At 55.2% G+C, this 22,669-nt stretch overlaps 1 protein-coding gene and 1 long non-coding RNA gene across 2 annotated transcripts; one reads left to right on the plus strand and one right to left on the minus strand.

Moving 5' to 3' along the window:
- Nucleotides 1–17,885, plus strand: BCAN (brevican). Its single transcript, XM_011928440.1, has 14 exons — nucleotides 1–197; nucleotides 3,968–4,066; nucleotides 4,705–5,079; nucleotides 5,396–5,570; nucleotides 5,871–5,998; nucleotides 6,450–6,743; nucleotides 9,466–9,699; nucleotides 10,256–10,900; nucleotides 14,301–14,408; nucleotides 14,957–15,115; nucleotides 15,700–15,782; nucleotides 16,153–16,297; nucleotides 16,570–16,760; nucleotides 17,384–17,885. Exons 2-14 carry the CDS (start codon nucleotides 3,976–3,978, stop codon nucleotides 17,489–17,491), a joined length of 2,736 nt encoding a protein of 911 aa, XP_011783830.1. The 5' UTR covers nucleotides 1–197; nucleotides 3,968–3,975; the 3' UTR covers nucleotides 17,492–17,885.
- On the minus strand, nucleotides 3,681–19,721 carry LOC105502080. Its single transcript, XR_001000281.1, has 2 exons — nucleotides 19,614–19,721; nucleotides 3,681–5,058 (listed from the first exon to the last, which is right to left on the minus strand). It is a non-coding gene; the product is annotated as an uncharacterized LOC105502080 (long non-coding RNA).
- Nucleotides 19,722–22,669: the final 2,948 nt, after the last annotated feature.

A 22,669-nucleotide genomic window follows, 5' to 3' on the forward strand; every position in this document is an offset into this window, starting at 1 on the left:
GAAAGGGGGTTTTGTGCGGTGCCGGGAGGGCCGGCGCCCTCTTCCGAATGTCCTGCGGCCCCAGCCTCTTCTTGAGCTCGCACAGTCCCCGCCGCAGTCTCAGCTGCAGCTGCAGGACCCGGACGTAGACCCGGAGGAGACCCCCGGAGGAGGCTACAAACTTCTCAGTGCTGCGCCCCAACCCCAGCCCTGGGTAGGTGAGTGCCTCCGCAGCCCCGCCGCCCGCCCTGGGGTCGGGGACAGAGAGAAGGGAGTGCCCGCCTGGTCTGCACCCCCGGCCTGTCAGCCCTTGCCTCGAGGCTCTGGGGCACCCAACTCGTCGACTCCTGACACCGCAGCGGGGTAGGCTGCCGGACAGCCCCGAGCTCCCGCAGCTGCTGTTGCCATCTCTGATCTACACGCTTCCAGCTCTGCCAGTGGCATCCTCCCTGCTGCTCGCAGTCTGATCAGCAACCCCTCGGGTCCTCACGTCTTCCCTGCTGCGCGCTCCTGTCCCAGCGCGGCCCCCTAGATTTCCGACCTTGTCCCAGGCAGGGCGGTAGCGGTCGGGATCAGTCCCTGCCTCCGTTCCTCACGCGCAGGCAGCTCCAGGAGCAGCGGCCAGCAACCCTTCTGGGGACACCTTACTGTAGTCCGGCAGGACAGCCGATCAGAGCCTCTCTAGGGGGTAGTCGGGGTGCCCATTTCGGCTGGAATCCCAACTCGGCTCCTTGCTCTGTGACCTTGGGGTAGTTAGTTGACTTCCCTGAACCTCGGGTTCCTCATCGGTGTAATGAGCAAATTATAAACAATCTTTTTCTCACAGTTGAGGCTATCCTCAGGAAGCATTTAGGAGAACTGGCTCAGGTAGACATTAGTAATATTCCAACTAGTAGCTGGAATTCCGTTACCAATATTGCATTCCTTCCTAGCACTGCCAGGAAGTCCAATTCCCAGGGGCCTGGGAATTCCCTCTCCCAGGTATTTCCACATCCTGTCAGGTATTCCCCCACCTATTAGAATAGCTCTGCCTACATGGTTCTAATAGGACCAAGAGATTGGCATCAATTCTGAGGGGCACCATTATTATCTGCATTACTTAGATTGCAGATGATAACAGTAAGATCAGGGAACAGTGTTACCCATAGACCCACCCACAGTATCACCAGTGCCTATGTTGTTATGGCTAACTTTGCTATTTATAACAGCATCATCCACATTTCAGATTCTATACGAGAGGGATCTGCAACAGCTCAGCTGGTGACATTGCTAATAGTATTATCAGTTGTGCTTCCAATAAAAAGGGCTATTTATATGATGATTGCAATTACTCCTACAGGCCCTAAGGCCCCGCTGATATCTTGTAGGCTCATGTTGCTCCTCATGAAGCCGTTAAGGGGTAGCAGAGAGCTTCCCTCCTGCTATAGCCAAAGCTGTGGCTTCTTGTGCCTCCCTGCTGACCCTGCTGAGTGAGGGAGCTCAGTTCCTATGGGACAGGCCTTGGCTGCCAGCTGATGGGTGTTCAGCATGGAGGTGGTGGGTGTTGTTAGATGTGTGTACACACGTGCATGCCTACACACACACACACACACAGAGAGAGAGAGAGAGAGAGAGAGAACCTGGTCTTAACTCTCTGGGTTGGGTCTATGAAGACTGTGAGTGAGATGGACATCCAGGGTCAGACAGAAACGATGTGACAAGAGGAAAGTTTCCTGAACAGCTCAAGCAATTCAAAACAAGGGCAGAGATGAAGAGGCTGGAGCAGAAACAGAGAGGGGGATGTTGTGGCATCAAGGGAAGGGACAGCATGACTACTGAGCTCTCAGGGTTAGAGATGGAGAGGTGCGGCCTGCTCTGGAGGAAGAGAAGAAATGGAGGTGAGTGGTGTGTGGGATAGAGAAGGCCACAGAACCCTGGACCCCTGGGTTCCGAGGCTGGTACCAGATGTGGGGAAGTCTGAGTTTCCTCAGGGCTCCTAGCTGCACCTGGGAGGCTGAGGCCCGAGACTGGAGAGACAGAGCTCTCTGAGAACTGCACGGGGCTGCCCTCTTGGCCTCACTGGTCAGTGAATCCCATTTTGGGGGTCAAGGGTAGGTTGCCCTCCACGTTCCAGAGCAGTTAGATCCTCATTGGCCTTAGACCCTCTTTTATCACTCTCCCACTGTCAGAACAGAGGTGAAAGAGTGGTACAGGGTGTTGGCCCCAAAGTGACTCCGACTATATGGGTTTCTGGGCCGCCTGTCAGAGAGATGGGAGCCAGGTCTGTGAGCAGCTCCAACTCCAGCTCCAGCCCAGAGAGAAGTGAGGGAGGGCACCAGAAGGGGGCCAGGCCCAGGCCCAGGCACAGCTCAGATGTATGGCAAACAGTCTTCCCAGCACCTGGTGGGCACTGGCTGCTCATGCCCAGTGGTCCCCACTCCAGCCCCAGAACAGTCTTCCCAAGCACCCCCATGCCTGGAGCTGGTTTCAGCACCTCTAATCTGGCCCCATCAAGAACCTCCTCCCTCTCAAATGTCAGAGAGAGGCCCTAAACATCTGGTTGTGCCACTCCTCTCCCAACTCTGACCCTAGGAAATGATACCAAGACACAGTGGGGGAGACGGAGGTTATGATGGCAGGGAGGTGGGAGGATCTGGGAAAAGTAGGAAATTTCCCATCAGCTCAGGCTTAGGAAAGTACAGGGGCAGGTATGAAGGCAGAGGCTGACAGGGCAGGGAAGATGGGGGATAAACAGTGGGCCTGGAATGGGAGTGCACAGCCAGTGGAATAAACCTGATTTCTAGGAGTCCTGCCTGTAGTCTAACCTTCAATTCTCTTGCTGCATCATTGGCCTATTCCATGGCAGACCTGGATCTCCATGCTCTTCTAAGTTTAGCCCAACCCTTAAAGATGATGTAGCTCTGAGCCTTCTCTCCTGGGAGCACATTGCCCTCGTGCCTGACTTTTCTTTGCTAGGGATCCAGGGTCAGCCCTGTCCTTCTCTGAGCCTGAGTCTCCATTTCTCAATGTCATGCCACATCCTTTTTATGACAGTGTAAGCACTTCGAGGAATATTCCGGGTTCTACAGCTTCTGATAGCCAGGGGTAGGAAGGGGTAGCCCCTCCCATTTATTCTCACCCCCCTTAGTCCACTCTCCAGCCCAAGGCTTTCACAAAAGGTAGGGTGGGGGAAGGGAGGGGCTGGACAGAGGCCAGACTGGCAGAGACAGGGGCTTTGTCCCAACTGATTTCTGAGCCAAGAGTTCCGGTGGGAAAGCCCGTGCCAGGCAGAAAGGAGAGGCTGGGAAGAAGAAGGGAGGAGGCAGCCAAGGAAGGGGGATGGAGAATGTTGGGGAGTAAAGAGAAGAGTTTCCTTACAAATAACGGTGGGGAGGAGGTACAGGAGATGGTGAGCTCAGGAGAAGTTGTGCTTACTTGTGTTCAGTCTAGAAGGCCCTCCTGGAAAAGGCCAGGTGGGTATGGTGTCTGTGGAGGCAGGGACAATCTAGAAGGCAGGAAAGGCTAGAGAGGCACTATGGGAGAAGGGCTCTGGGTTCAAGGAAGGAGTCTGGCACTGGGAGGAGCAGACAGAATTCTGAGTATAATAGCACCCACCATTCATGCTATATACTGAGCTCCTACTGTGTGCCTGGTGCTATACATTTGTGCAGGAGTTTTAAGATACAAAACACTCTCAAAGCACGTGGTTCCATTACAACTCATGAGGTAGTAATGATGATGCTCTTTTATAAACAAGAAAATAAAGGCCCAGAGAAGGTAAGGAGCTGGCTTAGGTCACACAGTGAGTTGACTAGGACTCAGGTCTTGGTTCTGAGAAGGAATCCCTTGGTGGAAAGATGGGGATCAGAAACAGAGAGTCCCTGGTGATGTGAAGGTAGGGGACTTCTGGAGCCAGGATATGTATGAACCCACATGGGTGTCATAGGGAGCCGGGGGAAGTCCATCTTGAAGTCTAACCCCATCTTTCCTTCTCATGTCCTTCTGTCAGCCTGCGGCATGGCCCAGCTACTCCTGCCCCTGCTGGCAGCCCTGGTCCTGGCTCAGGCTCCTGCAGCTTTAGCAGATCTTCTGGAAGGAGACAGCTCAGGTAAGCAACCCCACTTGGGGTCACCATCTCTGTCTTGTTCAGTCCTAACCAACTGCTTCCAGGCTTAGGAGCCCCAGGAAGAGAGAGAATTGGGAGGGCTGTGGGGAAGGGTCCAGGCTGGAACACTTGGAAATAAAGGCTGAGCTGTGAGCATCTGGTAGATTGGAGAAATCATGGGGCAGGACTAGCGAGGGGCACTGGGTGCAAGGCTTTGGGTCCCTAAGGTGGAGGATAGGGGATCCTGGAGCTAGCAGGTGGGAAAGGGGTGGAACTGGGAGAAACCCTGAAGGAGGCCCTAAAGGGAGTAGACCGGGAAACTGGGCTGGAGGACTCAGGGGGCGAGGTTGGAGGACCCTGGGGTGTGGTCTAGGAATTTTGGAGAGGAAGTGGAACATTCTGAGAGCAGGGCAAGGAATCCGGGGGCAGAATTGACTGGGAGACTTTGGGGGATGGGTTTGGAGACCGGGATGGTCCTGGAGGACCCAGAGGTAGGGCTGCAGGACCCTGGCCCCTGGTTCTAGAGGGGCCCGGGAATCCTGGGGCTGGAAGGAGGGATCCTGGATCCGGGCTTGGAGCCCACCGGGTGGGACTCTGAGGGTCTACAGCATTAAGTTCCAGCCGGCTCCACCCGTTCACAGAGGACCGCGCCTTTCGCGTGCTCATCTCCGGCCACGCGCCACTGCAGGGCGTGCTCGGTGGCGCCCTCACCATCCCGTGCCACGTCCATTACCTGCGGCCGCCGCCGAGCCGCCGGGCCGTGCTGGGATCTCCGCGGGTCAAGTGGACTTTCCTGTCTGGGGGCCGGGAGGCAGAGGTGCTGGTGGCGCGGGGAGTTCGCGTCAAGGTGAATGAGGCCTACCGGTTCCGCGTGGCACTGCCTGCGTACCCAGCGTCGCTCACCGATGTCTCCCTGGCGCTGAGCGAGCTGCGCCCCAACGACTCAGGTATCTATCGCTGCGAGGTCCAGCACGGCATCGATGACAGCAGCGACGCTGTGGAGGTCAAGGTGAAAGGTGAGAGGGCAGGGAGGTTCCCAGAGGGAGGGAGGGAGGGAAGGGAGGAGTCTTGCCCTCGGGGAGCCCACAGTGTGAGAGGGAAGCAAATGTAGCTGGAAGGCGCAGCCTGGGTTGGAAAAAGAGTGAGGAGACACAGTCCTCCTTTCTCTCTTCAGGTGAAGGAAATTCTCCCCACCATCTAACTTAAGTCCCTCATGTTGTAGGGTGAGCACAATTGAACTTTACCCCTGTGTACAGAGGAGTGACAAGGAGGGTGAGGGGAGGCCAGTGTGCTGGGTGCTCACCTGGCTCAGGGGTCCTCTCTGCCCCACAGGGGTCGTCTTTCTCTACCGAGAGGGCTCTGCCCGCTACGCTTTCTCCTTTGTTGGGGCCCAGGAAGCCTGTGCCCGCATTGGAGCCCACATCGCCACCCCGGAGCAGCTCTATGCCGCCTACCTTGGGGGCTATGAGCAATGTGATGCTGGCTGGCTGTCGGATCAGACCGTGAGGTGGGCAGGGGCTGTGGACTGGGGCTTCTATTTGCCCCTGAGGTGGCCATGGCCCCTTTTCTGCTGGGTGCTGCCTGGTGCGTCAGGCTGGGCACGCAGGGCTCTTTGCCTCTGGGGGATGAGGCTGGTCTGAGGAGGGGAGGTGAGGACCCTGAGCATGTGCATCCCTGTAGAGCTAGGAGGACAGCGAGCTGTCAGCAAGTGGCTGCACTGTGGTGGCAGTGGGATTCAGTAGAGTCAATATGGGCTGGCTCCCTGGTGAAAGCATCTGTACTAAGTGATTCTGTCCTTCCTCCCCAGGTATCCCATCCAGACCCCACGAGAGGCCTGTTACGGAGACATGGATGGCTTCCCCGGGGTCCGGAACTATGGTGTGGTAGACCCGGATGACCTCTATGATGTCTACTGTTATGCTGAAGACCTAAATGGTGATTAGGAGTGAGAGGTTCCCAGGGGACAATCTCCTACCCCCCATGTTGCCCATAGGTCCTCCCGGGGCCTCGGCAGGACTTTACTATCCCTCCTGAGTTTAAGGGTGCAAGCAGGAGTAAGGAGAAAATTGATGTCCTTCTCTCCAAATACTGTCACAGAGGCAAGCTCATGACCAAAGTCTCAGCCAGGTGGCAGGATACCGAGTTTAACTCATCTACCACCTGCTGGGTGGACTCTGTGCATGGCTTTGCAGAATGAGAAGTTTGGGCCCCATCTCTTTGAGCTCTAATGTCCATCTTGAGGTTCTATTCCGATTTTGATCCTAGAGTAGTTGACTCCCTGCCACAGATGAGGGAACTGGAGAAGCTTGCCCAGGGTTCCCATGGGAGACCAGAGTGGAAGGAGCTACCAGCTTCCTGGTAACCCAGTCTTCTCTTCTCCACCTAGGAGAACTGTTCCTGGGTGACCCTCCAGAAAAGCTGACATTGGAGGAAGCACGGGCGTACTGCCAGGAGCGGGGTGCAGAGATTGCCACCACGGGCCAGCTGTATGCCGCCTGGGATGGTGGCCTGGACCGCTGCAGCCCAGGGTGGCTGGCTGATGGCAGTGTGCGCTACCCCATTGTCACACCCAGCCAGCGCTGTGGTGGGGGCTTGCCTGGTGTCAAGACTCTCTTCCTCTTCCCCAACCAGACTGGCTTCCCCAATAAGCACAGCCGCTTCAACGTCTACTGCTTCCGAGGTGAGCCCACCTCCCTGCAGAAGCTGAGACCAATCTCAGAAAGGCAAAGTTGAGCCCTAAAAATCCTACCCTAGTCTGATCAACTTAGCTCAGGGCTTTGCCATTTATTTACCTGAAGGGGTCGTAAGTGAAGTCCAGCTTGTCATCTAGGGTTCTAAATCTGGGCATGCCCTCTGGTGTGGTGTCTGTCAGCTGTTTGGCCCAAGGAGTGGTCACCTTTTGGCCTCTCCTTATCTGTCTTCCCACCAGTAGTCCATGCCTTATTTGCTCCAGCTGGGCTGTTGAATAAGCTCCTATTTCCTGCCAGCTTATTGGCAGAGCAGAGTTGACCAACATTCTGTGAATTCAATGAGTAATCTGCTCAAGTTCTTCCAGTCAACAACCAAATGCCCTCAGGAGCCCTCTGGAGGATTTCCAGAAACTGCAGCTTAAGAAGGTGTCAGATCTTTAACTACCAAATACTGGTGGATGGACTCAATTCCCCCTAAAGGGAGCAGAACCTTAAGCACAGTTGGGAATAGAGATAGCTTTCTGCCCACGTCTTATGGTTTGTTTTTGGGTTTTTTTGAGACAGGGTCTCACTCTGTCCCCCAGGCTGGAGTGCAGTGGTGCGATCATGGTTCACTGTAGCCTCAACCTGCCCGGGCTCAAGGGATCCTTCCATGTCAACCTCCGGAGTAGGGAGGACCACAGATATATGCCACCATGTCTAGCAAATTTTTGTAGAGATGGAGTTTCATGCCTGGGCTGGTCTTGAACTCCTGGGCTCAAGCAATCTGCCTACCTTGGACTCCTGAAGTGCTGGGATTTATAGGTGTGAGCCACTGCACCCAAACCTGCCCATATCTTATGTTGGGAGCTGAGGGGGAGGTGGTTTCTGGGACCCTCAGAGGCAAAAGGCCCAGGCCAAGGGTAACTGACAATAAGAGAGGCATTGCCATGGGGTGTCTAGGTCCTTCCCCAGTTGTAAGCCTGAAATGCTGTTACAAGAGCTGGAAGCAGAAACGGAAGGAGCAGACACAGCCTTCACCCTAAGGGAGCACTTGGTCTGAAGGATGAAGACACAGCTTTTGCCATGGGAACCCCCATTCAAAGGGAAGACAAGATGCCTCACTCCCGGGATGAGGAGAGACTGAGAGAAAAGCATTACTTCCATTGGGACAGATCTGTGGACATATCTGGCTGGGGGCTGGGGAGGGGTGGGCAAGAAAAGTCCATAGGAAGACAGGTCCATCTGAAAAGACCTCCTGGAACAAGGGTGGTAGTAGTAGTAGTAGTAGTAGTAGTAATAATAGGTAAAACTTCTGTGTACTGGCTATGATTGTGTGCCAAGCCAAGCACTGTTTTGGAAAGAAATGGTCTGGATCATGAGGAGGGTCAGGGGAGCGGGAATATGACTACAGTTGGGACTACAATTGGTGGACGACAGAGGCAGCAAGGACACAAGGTCTGGTGAGGAGTAAGGCTCACTGGAGCAGGTGATAAGGGCAGGGACGCACTGTCCTGTCTTGCCTGGCTGAGCACAGACGGCCTTCAGGGCTTTTCTTAGCCCAATTCCACCTTCACTTCATTGGTGTTCTGCTCTTGGCTCCCTTCCCCAGAGGACAAGCAAACCATTCTAAACTTCTGGTTATTTGAAGGGAGTAGGTCCCAGAAGGAGGTGGCCCTTTCCCTTGCCTACCTGCCCCACCACTGAGATCCTTAGGTGGTGTCTGAAGTTATTCCTGCACTCTGCCCTCCAGCTACCCTGAGGGAATGACAAGCCTCTCCCCTCCTATTTCAAGAATTTTGGAGGCTGAGTGCCTGTAAAATTACAGTGGCTCACGCCTGTAATCCCAGCACTTTGGGAGGCCAAGGTGGGTGGACCACTTGAGGCCAGGAGTTCGAGATCAGCCTGGCAAACATGGTGAAACCCTGTCTCTACTAAAAATTCAAAAATTAGCTGGTAGTGGTGGCACATGCCTGTAGTCCCAGCTACTCGGGAGGCTGAGACAGGAGAGTCACTTGAATCCAGGAGGCAGAGGTTGCAGTGAGCTGGGATTGTGCCGCTGCACTCCAGCCTGGGTGACAGAACGAGACTCTGTCTAAAAAATAAACGAATTTGGGGATGGCTGGGACCCCTCACACCTTGTCCCAAGCCCAAGATCCCAAGGTGCTAAAGCTGTTTCATCCATCTTGCTGGCTCCAGCCCCTCCCCCTAGGGAATATCTCTCACTTGAGCCTTTCCTGACCACTCCAAAGTAGTACTTTCCATCATTCTATCTTCTAACTCTGCTCAAGTGTTCTTTATCTTGTAACATTATAATATATGTTTGTTTGTCATCTGTTCTAGAATATAATTTCCCTTGAGGGTAGGAGGTTTGCTGTTTTGTTCTACACTGTATCCTCAGTGCCCAGGAGAATGCTTGGCAGGACACACAGTAGGCACTTTGTTCTACACTGTATCCTCAGTGCCCAGGAGAATGCTTGGCAGGACACACAGTAGGCACTTTGTTCTACACTGTATCCTCAGTGCCCAGGAGAATGCTTGGCAGGACACACAGTAGGCACTTGATGAATGCTTGAGAAATGAGTGATGAAGTTCTGGGATGCTCCCTGCGCCCCAGTAGGTGCTCCACTGGGAAGATGTGAGAGAATTGAGAGAATTCCATGGTGCAGGTTGTGACCTGGGTGGGCAGAGCTACCTATTCAGCCTCACATCAATACTTTCCTCCTGCCACAGACTCGGCCCAGCCTTCTGCCATTCCTGAGGCCTCCAACCCAGCCTCCGACCCAGACTCTGATGGACTAGAGGCCATCATCACAGTGACAGAGACCCTGGAGGAACTGCAGCTGCCTCAGGAAGCCATGGAGAGTGAATCCCGTGGGGCCATCTACTCCATCCCCATCATGGAAGACGGAGGAGGTGGAAGCTCCACTCCAGAAGACCCAGCAGAGGCCCCTAGGACAGTCCTAGGTAACACGAATCCCTTACTCTAAGGACGTCTTGATTGAAAGAAGTTGGGGGCAGAAGAGGCAAGCCTAGGTTGATGCTCGAGTCATGGATGGCATGACTCTGCCCTGTCCTTGCTCAGCAGCTCAGGGGTGCAGGGCACCTTTCCTGTCCCTCTCCCAACTTGCTTTTCCAGTAAATTCCACCCCCAAATCTATGGAGCTAGAGATGCTTGCACTAAGGAGCTGCACCCTGGAAAGGCGAGGCCTCCCTTCTTTGGTCCCTCTTCCACCTCACACACCCAAAACAGACTAGAGTTTTGACAGAGTAGGAGGGAGATGCAATGATCATGTTCTCCGGGGCTAATGATGGCTCACAGAGCCTTCTCAAGTGTTGCCTCAACAATGTAGCTGGGGTCAAGTTCTTCCAGTGTGGAGCAAGGATCACCTGTCCTCAGGGCGGGCTCTTCCCTATTCCCCAGGGCTCACCCTCCCCAGCCCCACTTTTCCCCCTTCCCTTTTTTCTTTCGGTCCTCGGGCGGGCGCTGTCCCTGGTGCTGAACCGTTTGTGCTTTGCCTAGAATTTGAAACGCAATCCATGGTACCACCCACGGTATTCTCAGAAGAGGAAGGCAAGGCACTGGAGGAAGAAGAGAAATATGAAGATGAAGAAGAGAAAGAGGAAGAAGAAGAGGAGGAAGAGGTGGAGGATGAGGCTCTGTGGTCACGGCCCAGCGAGTTCAACAGCCCGGGCCCTGAGGTCTCTCTCCCCACTGAGCCAGCAGCCCAGGAGGAGTCACTCTCCCAGGCGCCAGCAAGGGAAGTCCTGCAGCCTGGTGTATCACCACTTCCTGATGGAGAGTCAGAAACTCCCAGGCCTCCAAGGGTCCATGGACCACCTACTGAGACTCTGCCCACTCCCAGGGAGAGGAACCTAGCATCCCCATCATCTTCCACTCTGGCTGGGGCAAGAGAGGTGGGGGAGGAAACCGGTGGTCCTGAGCTATCTGGGGTCCCTCGAGGAGAGAGCGAGGAGACAGGAAGCTCTGAGGGTGCCCCTTCCCTGCTTCCAGCCACACGGGCCCCTGAGGGTACCAGGGAGCTGGAGGCCCCCTCTGAAGATAATTCTGGAAGAACTGCCCTGGCAGGGACCTCAGTGCAGGCCCAGCCAGTGCTGCCCACTGACAGCGCCAGCCGAGGTGGAGTGGCCGTGGTCCCCGCATCAGGTAATTCTGCCCAAGGCTCAACTGCCCTCTCTACCCTACTCCTTTTCCTCCCCCTGCAGCTCTGGATCACCTGACCTGTAGTCCTTTAACCCACTATCATCCCAAACTCTCTTGTCCTTTGCCTTCATTCTCTTACCCACCTTTACCTATGGGTCTCCAATCTCGGATACCCACCTTGTGACTTCCATCCCAGCTCTCCGAGTCTTCACCCTGTGACCTCAGCCCTGCCACTGACCATCTGTGACCCTTCCTTGACATTGGGCCCTCCACCTGTGGCTCACATCTCACCAGTCCCACAGAGCATCCTTAGGCCTCTCCAGGGGTCCTCATCACCTATTGCAGTCTTCAGGGCTCAGCCTATTTTCCACTACTCCCTTCCTCCTCCTGTGTGCCGTCCCCTTTAGCTGCCTCCCATTGATCTCAGGGAAGCCTGGGAGTCCCTTCCCCACCTTCCAACCTCTGGAGTCCAGGAGAACCCGTACCCCCACAGAGCCTTAAGCAACTACTTCTGTGAAGTATTTTTTGACTGTTTCATGGAAAACAAGCCTTGGAAATAAATCTCTATTAAACTGCTTTGTAACCAAGCTCTGGTACCCTCTGTCTCCATCTCCTGCTGTCCACCCCTCTCATTCCATGGGTCTGTGTCATGGGGAGCACTTGGATGCTTCTTCTCTGGCTCCATGTCTCTCCCTCTGTGTGTGTGTGTGTCTTGGCCTCTCTTGCTTTTTCATTTTCAACTTCTCCCCTTGTCTGTCCTGGCAGTCTAACAGCCCTCATTGTTCCCCCAGCCTCTCCTTCTCAGGCCTGTCTACACTTTCCTTCCCGGCTGCTGAAATTCCAAAATGTGACTGTACACATTACCCCTGGAGAAGTCATCATCCATAGTCTGAGGCAGTACTGGGAGTTGCAGTCCCTCACTCCTGATGAGGAGAAACCCCTGCAGCCCGGGGTTCATGGGTTGTGCATTTATATTCACTTCCAGTCCATCTTGGTGGTGCCAAGTGTCATAGTAACTGAGGGAACTGAGGGTCTCTCAGCATAGAGGCAGGTCCCTGGCATTCAGGTGCCCTCACTCTCATCCCCCAGCCCTGCATCTCAGCAGGGGGTGGTGTCTAACGCTCATCCCACTACCTACAGCTTTCCTCTTCTCCACTAACTCCTGCACTAATGACCATTCCCTACTCTCCAGAAGGAATGGCTTCACCCTCCCCAAACCCAAAGGGTCTCAAAGTACCTAATGCTGGAGAAGACACAGATCGAAGAGCAAGTGATGGAGAGTGCGAAGGAAGGAGTCAGGTTCTGGGGTCTGAGAGAAGCCCTCCCTACTCAGGAAGACTAAGGTTCCCAGTGGAAGTCCCTGGGGAAGGCTGGGATTCCCTCAGCCCTAGGACCCCTGTCTTAGATGGATCACATCCTGTGTCCCACCCAGGCTTACCCATGTCAACTGTTAGGTCCCTGCAAATTGGCCTTGGAGTTCAGCCCTATGGGGAATAGGGAGGGGGTTTGGTGGGAAAAGGAGCACAACTGGAAGTATCTACAGTATCTTAGTTCCCCCACCTGGAGGGTAAGTGGGAGGTCTCCTTGACTGCTGTTTCAATGAAAAGAAAGAAAAAACTTTCTGGTTGTGCAGAGTAGTTGTCCCCAAAAAGGGAGAGGGAAGATGACAAGAAGAAGAGTTCTTCACCCGATTTTGCCTGTGCTGGGTTCAGGTTCTGTAGCCCACAGCCAAGGGGAGGGACCCATGGCCTGGGTAGGGGACCAAAGACCAAGTTTGAGAGCCTCTGTCCCCCGGGGTTGGAGGGTTGAATGGGAAGGAGCAGAAAGGACAATAGGAGGGACAGGAAAGTGTGAGGAATGGGACGAAGTTCAGGATTCTACCCTCTGTGGGGCCTGGTGCTTAATGGGTTAAATGAAATACCTCTTCCTCTGGGGTTGGGAGGTGGGCAGCACTACCAGCTGGGAAGAAACTATTGGCAGGAGGGAAGATGACAGGAGGAGTGGTGCTGGAAAAGCTGATTCATTTCACCCAAAACAGCTAGGTCATCCCAGCAAAATTCTTTGAATCGACTCCAGCTTCTCCTCTCTCCACCCCTACTGATTCCCACCAGGCAGTGGGATCTGAGGCCAGGCCAGCATAAAGCATTGTGGGCCTTGGCCATAGCTTCCAGAGGTGGATGGTAAAGTCTGAAGGGTTCTGCCCTGGAGTGGTTTTGCCTCCCATGGCTGAGGGCCTTGACCTTACCATGGCTGAGGGCCATGACCTACACAGTTGTTCTGTGGAGCCATCTTCCCCTGGGTCATCTGAACCAGAAAGGATTGGAAACTGACAGCTCCTATAGCACCCAAGCACATCCTAAGCACAGCCACATCCTACCCCAGGATCCATAGAAAAAAAGTCCAGTAAAGCAGATGGCTTAGCCAGATGGAGCTAGAGCCAGGCAACAGATTGCAGACCTTCAGGGTAGTGTGTTAGTCTAAGAGGACTGCCTGGAGAAGAGGGAGCCAGAAGGAAGGAGTGAGATGGATTCTAGGTTGGAGAACCTGCAGAAGGCCCAAAGTGGAGTTGGGAGAGGGAGTCTGGTAAGTGGAAGAGTCTGTGGATGTAAGAAGGGGAGGTGAGATGTTGGGTGATGTTGAAAGAAAGCTGCATGTGTGAGGCCAGTCAGCACCGCAGGACAATGGGAGCTGCTGCAACTTAGGTCCTAAGCTGGGGGAGAAAGGGCAGGGCCTAGAGTGAGGAAAGTGGGCTGGATCTCCACTAACAACTTCCGGGGCTGGCTGACTGCCCAGTGGACAGCAGGAAGAATGGTTAGTATTCACCTGGACTACACCAATATCTGGTCTCAGGAGCAGTCAAGGGAGACCCCCCTCCACTGTTGCTATGGTAATCCTTCTGTTCCCTCCTTCACTTCCATTCATTCCACCTGGACTATACAGAACTGTGCTGGGACCTGGCACAAAGACAAGGGGGTGTGGGACTAAACTCCAAGCCTAGAGAAGGAAAATGACCTGCCCAATATCACACAGACGCCAGATAAGAGTTTAGAGCTATAACTTTCTGTGCCCAGTATCTTTCTCCATCGTGGGGCTGGGTTCTGAGGGCCCTCCTGGCCACTTCTCCCCGGTCCCTTTTGGGCTGGGCTCACACTGGTGGCCATAACAGTGGCTTGCACAAGGCTGAGCCAGTGCTGAAGTGGGGAGCGGGAAGAGGAAAGAAACCCAGAACTCAGGGCTGGGTTGTGACCAGAGACAGTCTCCAGGGAGAACTTTTAGGGTGCTGTTATAGCTTCCAGGACAGAGAGACCAGGGCTGGGGGACCCTCTGCACCCTCTTCTGGAGGGCTCAGGCTGCAGAATCGGGCTGTCTCGCTCCCCCGGCCTCACTTCTTTCCCCCTCTCAGGTGACTGTGTCCCCAGCCCCTGCCACAATGGTGGGACATGCTTGGAAGAGGAGGAAGGGATCCGCTGCCTCTGTCTGCCTGGCTATGGGGGGGACCTGTGCGATGTTGGTGAGTGTTGAGGGACGGGGCACAGGTTTGAAGCCTGGACCCTGCCACAACGTGCTGCTTCTGGAAGGGGGAGGGAGGACATCGGTTTTGGCCTTCTCATTAATGAGTCCCTGTTTTAGGCAAGTTGCATAACTTCTTTGAGTCCTACCCTCAATTTTCTTATCTAAGTGAAACCAAAATGCCTCTCATAGGGGGTCCATTTGAGACCAGTGCAAAGCATACTCCTGGCATTTAATCGGTGGTCAATACATGACAGGCTCCATTCTCCTGGAGAGGAGAGCACTGCTCGTTACGATGGAGACTCAGGCCAGAACTCCATCCCTCACCCTGGTCCCCGTCTCTCATAAAAGACACCAGCGCCCCTGCCCAAGAGCCCCTCTAGGCTCATGCTAGCCCCCTCATTCTCTACTAGCTCTTTGACGCCAATCCCCTTCGCCCCTTAGTCCCGCCCCTCTCGGTCTGCGGTAGTGGAAGGAGACCAGCCCCTTCCAGGGGACCTGGCCCTCTGGGTTTTGGTGCCCTAAAATTCCCATCCTTCTGTGCCGCAGGCCTTAGCTTCTGCAACCCGGGCTGGGACGCCTTCCAGGGCGCCTGCTACAAACACTTTTCCACACGAAGGAGCTGGGAGGAGGCAGAGACCCAGTGCCGGATGTACGGCGCGCATCTGGCCAGCATCAGCACGCCCGAGGAACAGGACTTCATCAACAGTGGGCTGGGAACAGGGTGGGAGGGGCCCCCCGCCCGCCATGCGTGCTCTCTCTCACTCGCCTAACCGCTTTCCTCATTAACCCATGCACTCATTCCTTCGTTTTCTCAAGCGTGCATTCCCTCACTCACTCGTTCACTCCCCTTCTCATTCTCTCTCTCTCCTTCCCTAACCTACGCTTAGGCAGTGGCCTTCGGGAACGGAAAGTGGAGGTTCTCGCAGTAGAGTGCGCCTGTGTGGGCCGGGCCGCCGCGCAAGGGGCCGCCTCCAGTCCCTCCAACCTCTTGGCTCTCCGACCTCCGTCGGCCTCCCCCAACTCCAATCTTGTTAAAAATTTTTACTCTTTTTCCAAAACTCCCCTTTTCTAGCCTGGATTCATATCTTCCTTATTTTCCCACCCCCATTCCCCTGCTTTCCATCTGGCCCTTGAGCAGAGACTGGAGGGAGGTAGAAGAACCCCGGAAGGGCGGGTGCTGGATGGCGGGTAAGGGTTTCCCAGGCAGTCACCGCAGACCTCCCGGGAGCGGGGAACGGCCGCCATCTGCTGGCGGTGGCGCTCACTGCACCCCCCCTTCGTCTCCCTAGACCGGTACCGGGAGTACCAGTGGATCGGGCTCAACGATAGGACCATTGAAGGCGACTTCTTGTGGTCGGATGGCGTCCCCCTGGTGAGAGGCCCCAGTCGACTCCCCCGCCGTCTAGCTCACTTCCTCTAAGTACTTCTGTTCCCTACCACCCCCACCCCTCCTGACCCTGCCCCCTTCTTTTTCCAGCCTCCTTCCCTTTCTCGCGCCCTTTGCCTCTTCTCCCTGGGCTCTCCTCCCTTCCTTGTGTCCTCTCTCTTCCCTTCCGGCTCCCATTCTCCCTCCCCTAAGGTCCTTGCCCTCTCCTTTCCCCTTCCCCGGGAGGTCCCCTACTCCCTAGCCCTAGCCTTCCCTCTCTTGGGCCCTGCTCACCCATCCTCCTCCCCAGATCCTCTAGGCCCTCTCCCGGTGCTCCTGGTGTAGGAGCTCCTCATCACCTCCTCCGTCCCCCCAGCTCTATGAGAACTGGAACCCTGGGCAGCCTGACAGCTACTTCCTGTCTGGAGAGAACTGCGTGGTCATGGTGTGGCATGATCAGGGACAATGGAGTGATGTGCCCTGCAACTACCACCTGTCCTACACCTGCAAGATGGGGCTGGGTGAGGGCAGGCAAAGGAGGGTCCCAGCAAGGAAGTGGAGGGGTGGGTTAGGGGACCAGGGCAACTGATGTTTGTAGACAGAGAGTGCAAGGCTACACAGAGGAGTCAGAACGTGTTCCAGACCATGGGAGAGCTAACAAGTTATATGGGTCCACTCTGAATCCCTAAATTTTTTTGTCATGTTGTGACCCATTTTTCTCTTCCCCATGGAGATTCTGGGAACTGTCACCCACAGAGCCAGGCTTCCAGTTCCTAACTGTCTTCCTTTGCAGTGTCCTGTGGGCCGCCACCAGAGCTGCCCCTGGCTCAAGTGTTTGGCCGCCCACGGCTGCGCTATGAGGTGGACACAATGCTTCGCTACCGGTGCCGGGAAGGACTGGCCCAGCGCAATCTGCCGCTGATCCGATGCCAAGAGAACGGCCGTTGGGAGGCCCCCCAGATCTCCTGTGTGCCCAGAAGACCTGTGAGTGACAGGAGGAGGCATTAGAAGTGGGAGACAATAGCCAACGGTAGCCCTGGGCTCCACTCTCAGTCCTGCCTGTCACTGGCCATGTGACCTTGGAGCAGTCACTGCTCTTCTCTGAGGCAAAGGGGAAAAGGTGGGCTGGAGGCTCTGGGGTTCCTTCAGTGCTGATGTCTGATAACATGCAGCCACATTCTGGGCTCTTTTTTTTTTTTTTTTTTTTTTTTTGTTGTTGTTGTTGAGACGGAGTCTCGCTCTATCACCCAGGCTGGAGTGCAGTGGCGGGATCTCAGCTCACTGCAAGCTCCGCCTCCCGGGTTCCCGCCATTCTCCTGCCTCAGCCTCCTGAGCAGCTGGGACTACAGGCGCCCGCCACCTCGCCCGGCTAGATTTTTGTATTTTATTAGTAGAGACGGGGTTTCACAGTGTTAGCCAGGATGGTCTCGATCTCCTGACCTCGTGATCCACCCATCTCGGCCTCCCAAAGTGCTGGGATTACAGGCTTGAGCCACCGCACCCGGCCATTCTGGGCTCTTATGGGCTGAGCAAGAACATCAGAGGGCAGGCTCTGAGGAGAGGAGGAGGAGGAGCCAGGGTGGAGGGTGAGTGTTTGTCTTCCCCAGGCCCGAGCTCTGCACCCAGAGAAGGACCCAGAAGGACGTCAGGGGAGGCTGCTGGGACGCTGGAAGGCGCTGTTGATCCCCCCTTCCAGCCCCACGCCAGGTCCCTAGGGGGCAAGGCCTTGAACACTGCCGGCCACAGCACTGCCCCGTCACCCAAATTCTCCCTCATACCCTGTGCTCCTGCCACCACAGGATATGACAACATGACGAGGGGTGGCGCTAGAGTCCAGGTGACAGTTCTGGAAGGGGCTTCTGGGAAATACCTGGGAGGCTCCAGCCCAGCCCAGGCCCTCTCCCCCTACCCTGGGCACCAGGTCTTCCATCAGGGCCGGGGTAAATCCCTAAGTGCCTCAACTGCTCTCTCCCTGGCAGCCATCCTGTCCCCTCCATTTCTCTGGGGAGCACTGTGCCCACTCATTCTGGATTTTCCAAGGGAATGGGCTTGGAGGATGAACTGTCTGTAAAATCAACAGGAAATAAAACTGCCTATGAGCCCAAGCAAGTTGGATGCTTCTGTGTGTATGTCTGTGACAGACAGAGAGAGGTTAGGTTGGGCAGGGCCTCGTAGGATACACAGAGCTTCGGGGTTTATTCGCTTCCAAAGGTCAGAGATGTCCCAAAGATGTCAGCAAGTAGAACAGTGCCAGAATAGCTGCCAGGAAGTACTTATGGAATGAAGGAATGCACAGGTGCTGGGGGACAGCTGGAGTGATGTAGCATGTTTGCAAAGAGATGGAGTGCCCTGAGTGCCTCAGAGTCAAGTGGACGTCAATGAGCTCTGTCCTGGTAGGGAGAAGGGCTGGGGGTCCCAGAGAGGAAGGCAGAGGTTGGTGCCTTGGTATCCCAGTTCTGAGCTTCCAGAAGGGCCTTCTCTCATGGGAGTGTGAGAGTGAGGGTGATGGGAGAGCTCCGTTGGCACTGCAGCACGTCTGGGGGTTAGGCCGCAGGAAGGTTTACGTCCAGCAGAGGAGGCAGAGATGCAAGAAATAGGGAAACAAGCTAAGGGCCAAGGGGAGGTTCCCAGCCCTGCGGCGGACTGGGCTCCGGAGAACGACCTGGGAGCCCGCACAGGCAGCGGCCAGCAGAGGGCGCCGCGGACCCAGCACGGCGCTCTGAGAGTGCCGTGTAAGCGTGCGCCGAAGGAGACTGGCAGAGGGGTGCGAGGAGCCCCAGGATCCCGCCAGGGGGCGCCGCGGGCTTGCGTCCTGAGGAGGCGGGAGGGGAAGGGGGGGTGGTTGGCTACGTGGGGGGTTGGACTTCCGGCCAGGCTTAGCTGGCCCTGGGGGCTGTGAGTCAGCGGAGGTTGAGAGGATGAGGTCACTCTGAGAACTGCAGAGTGACCCAGCGCCCGCGTGTGTGTGTGTGTGTATGTGTGTGCACCCTTTTCCCAGTGCACAGAATTGTTGGTGAAGCGCATATCGGGATGCGGTCTGTCCTCATGATGAGAGGACATTCCTGCAGATCCTCAGGCACACACAGTGACACATAGGCACACACGTGCACACTGTCATGTGTACACACTCCTGCATGTGCCCACTTAGTTACAGCACATCACCCACAAGGGCAATACTTATTCCTTCTCTGAAGCCAGTGAAATCCAGAGACAGAGAGACAGATCCAGAGGAGCAAAGACTGATAGTAATACTGGGAGACCCAGAGATAGTGGGCAAGACAGGCAGACAAAGGTTCAACACAGCTCTGTGTTGGTGGGAGCTGGGGCTCTCCCAGGCCATCCCTGCCTAGCTCCTGGCCCTTCCCCACCCTATTTCTAAACTTGAAACCAGCTGGTCTCTGATATACCAGTGTGACCTCCCACACCCACCTACCACCACATTCCTTCCTCACCCCAGGCCTCACCTGCCCCACCTTCTGCCCCGCACACAACTCAGCCCTGCATCGCTAGGGAACAGGGACTTCTGTTTCTTAAGGAGCTATAGGGAAGAGGATGATTCTGGGGCCAGAGTAGATCCTCACTTTATCCTGTATTACCCTGTGATTGTACAGTCAATGCATTTTTAGGGCTCTCAGGGCATTTAGGTGGAACTGTGAGTGGATGAAGATCAATGTGGGCCTTTGAAAGTAGGGCCTTAAGGCTGGGGAGGGACAGTGTCTGTCCTTGGGCTCTTAAGGGAGGTCCCCTGAGGTGGAGTTTAATAGTATATTGGATTCCCCAGAGAGCCCATGATGGTGAGCTGGAAGGGGCTTTGGTTTCCCATCAAGGCATTCTCACCGACTCTCCCCAAGAGGGGCAGGAGGGCTCCGTCATCTTCTCTGATGTATTGATCAGGAGAGCTTCAGAGGTAGACAGGCTGAAGCTGGAATCCTGCCCTGTCCCTGATACCTGCCCGGGTGTTCTGGCGGGGCCCGGAAACGGAAGCCCTCTCCTGGCTTTGTTGGGCTTCCTGGGGAAGGCGGAGCTGGTCCACGGGTGACTCAGCATCCTGCACAGAGTCCAACCCCTGGCCCAGTCCCTGTGTGTGTGTGTATGTGTGTGTCCTATCCTGGCCTTGGGCAGGAGGAATTGGCCCCTCATAGAGTGTCAGCCCCATCTTTGGGTATGTGGAGTAGGGGCCACATCTGTGTCTGCCTCTGCTTTCAGGGCACAGCACCAATCTAATGATGTGCTCACCCCTGCCAAGCCCCTGGACGTGTGGTTAAGCTCTCAGCCTCATTCCCACATGTCTAAACAGGGGTCCCTTTGCAGAGTTTTCAGTTTCCTGGGAATGAAGGAGATCAGAATGTGTATGGAGAGAAGAGACCCAGCCTGGGTGAGATTTAGGGGCTTGAACATTGCCGAGGGGCCTGGCAGCCTGGTGAGATGGCCTTCCAGAGAGCCCCAACTTATCTGCTAGGGCATCCAGCTTCCTTCCTTCCAGGCTGCTCTACCACACACCTACCTCCCCATTCCTCCCCCACACTCCCAACTCCCACAGCACTGTCCTGACCTCACTGGGGCCTTTGTCCCAGCTGTGAGGCCCTGTCTGTGGGCCTGTCTCCTGCACAGGGAAAGAAAGAGTCCCATTGTTCCGGCTGCCTGCTGTGACACAGCAGCTCCTAAAGACTTCCAAAAATGCTCAGCCCGTCAGACTCCCGTGGGTGAGTGGACTTTCCCTGGGGGCTGCAGGCAGATCTCTGCCTGGAGTGAGGGCCCAGGTGCTGTCTCTCCCAGCTGTGCAAGTTCTTTCAATCCACAGACTGGAGGTCCTTCCTGAGATCTGACTTCCGCTCTGCATTCTGCAAAGCAGCCTACTTCCTCCTGAGAAGGGAGAACTGAAAGAGGCAGGGGCAGAGCATGAGGAAGGAAAGGAAAGAAAGGAAAAAAGGAAGGAAAAAGAAAAGAAAACAGGAGAAAAGGAAGAATGTGAGGAAATTCCCCCCACTGAGAGACTCTAGACTAGTTAATTGTCTGAGTGGGTGGATCTTGTGGCTTCTGTGTTTATTCCCGGATGCTTCTTCCTTAGTATTTAGAGAGCTTGCTAATGGGGAGGCTGTTGACCACAGGACTGGAGTATTTAAGGGGGCTAGCCCACAGTCCCCTGGCCCATGGGTTTTTGTTTCATTTTTTGAGACAGGGTCTCACTTTGTTGCCCAAATTGTAGTGCAGAGGCACGATCTTGGCTCACTGCAAACTCAGCCTCCCAGGCTCAAGTGATTCTCGTGCCTCAGCCTCCTGAGCAGCTGGGACTACAAGGCGCATGCTACCAGGCAGGAAAATTTTTGTTTCTGTTTTTGTAGGAATGAGGTTTCTCCATGTTGTTCAAGGTGGTCTCGAACTACTGGGCTCAAGCGATGCTCCCGCCTCAGCCTCCCAAAGTGCTGGGATTACAGGCATAAGCCACCTCGCCTGCCCTGGCCCATGCTATATAGACCCCAAGTGGCATCTAGGAATTCCTAGTATCACTGGCAAGGGACATTGCTCTGTGCCTCAGTTTCCCCATCAAGGTGAACCGAAGTTCTCTCTGACATAATTTCCTGGCAAGTGAAAGGAAGAAATCCTGGAGAGACCAAAAGACTCAGAAATTGCGCCAGGCGCGGTGGCTCACGCCTGTAATCCCAGCACTTTGGGAGGCCGAGGCGGGTGGATCACAAAGTCAGGAGATCGAGACCATCCTAACACAGTGAAACCCCGTCTCTACTAAAAATACAAAAAAATTAGCCGGGAGTGGTGGCGGGCGCCTGTAGTCCCAGCTACTGTGGAGGCTGAGGCAGGAGAATGGCGTGAACCCGGGAGGTGGAGCTTGCAGTGAGCGGAGATCACACCACTGCACTCCAGCCTGGGCGACAGAGCGAGACTCCGTCTCAAAAAAAAAAAAAAAAAAAAGACTCAGAACTTGGGAAGGGACCAGGGAGGAGGGAGGAAAGTAGGTAGAAGACAGAAGAGAGATGAAAATGGGGAGACAGGGAAGGAGAGTTGGGTCCCTGAGTGGCAAATGTCTCTCCTTTGAGAAGAGGATGGAGTCCTGAAGACCCAGGAGGGGGCCAGAGCCAGCGGAGCATTCCCCCACTGTAAAGTCTCCCAGCCACCCTTCCTGGGGCTCTGGGGCCCTGGCACTTGCAAGCAGCTGAGACGGCAGCTGTTGGGAGGGGGTTCCTCGACAGAGGCCTCCTGGCACCTGCCTTGGTTTATTTCTGGAGCCACAGCTGAGTCATGGGGGTGGGGAGAGTGAATGGGACTAGGGGGAGGGGAGACTGTGACTAGAAGAGAAGGTTGAGGAAGGAAGAGGGCTCTAGGGCCTGGGACTCTGGGACCTAGGGTCCATCCCTTTGGGGCCAGAGCATCAAGTACAGGAGGGACATCCACACTGGAGCCCCTGGAATAGTGGGGCTTGGGGAAGGCTTTGGGGAGTAGGAGGCAGGGCCTCTACCCTTGAAATGTGGGAGAAGAGACAAGCCGGATCTGGGTGTGGCAATGCTGTGTTAGAAAGGCTGAGAGGCCAGTCACAGTGGCTCATGCCTATAATCTCAGTATTTGGGGAGGCCAAAGCAGGCAGATCACTTGAGCCCAGGAGTTCAAGACCAGCCTAGGTAACATAGCAAGAGCCCATCTCTACTACAAATACAAAAATTAGCCAGGTCTGGTGGCTTGCGCCTGCAGTCCCAGCAACTTGAGAGGCTGAGGTGGGAGGATCGCTGTTGTGAGCCAAGGAGGCCAAGGCTGCCGTGATCTAGGATAGTGCCACTGCACTCCAGCCTGGGTGACAGACAAGATCTCCATCTCTTAAAAAAGAAGAAGAAGAAGAAGAAAGGAGAAGGAGAAGGAGAAGGAGAAGGAGAAGGAGAAGGAGA

Source organism: Colobus angolensis, unplaced genomic scaffold (assembly GCF_000951035.1).
Source record: "Colobus angolensis palliatus isolate OR3802 unplaced genomic scaffold, Cang.pa_1.0 Scaffold77, whole genome shotgun sequence".
Taxonomy (NCBI): domain Eukaryota; kingdom Metazoa; phylum Chordata; class Mammalia; order Primates; family Cercopithecidae; genus Colobus; species Colobus angolensis.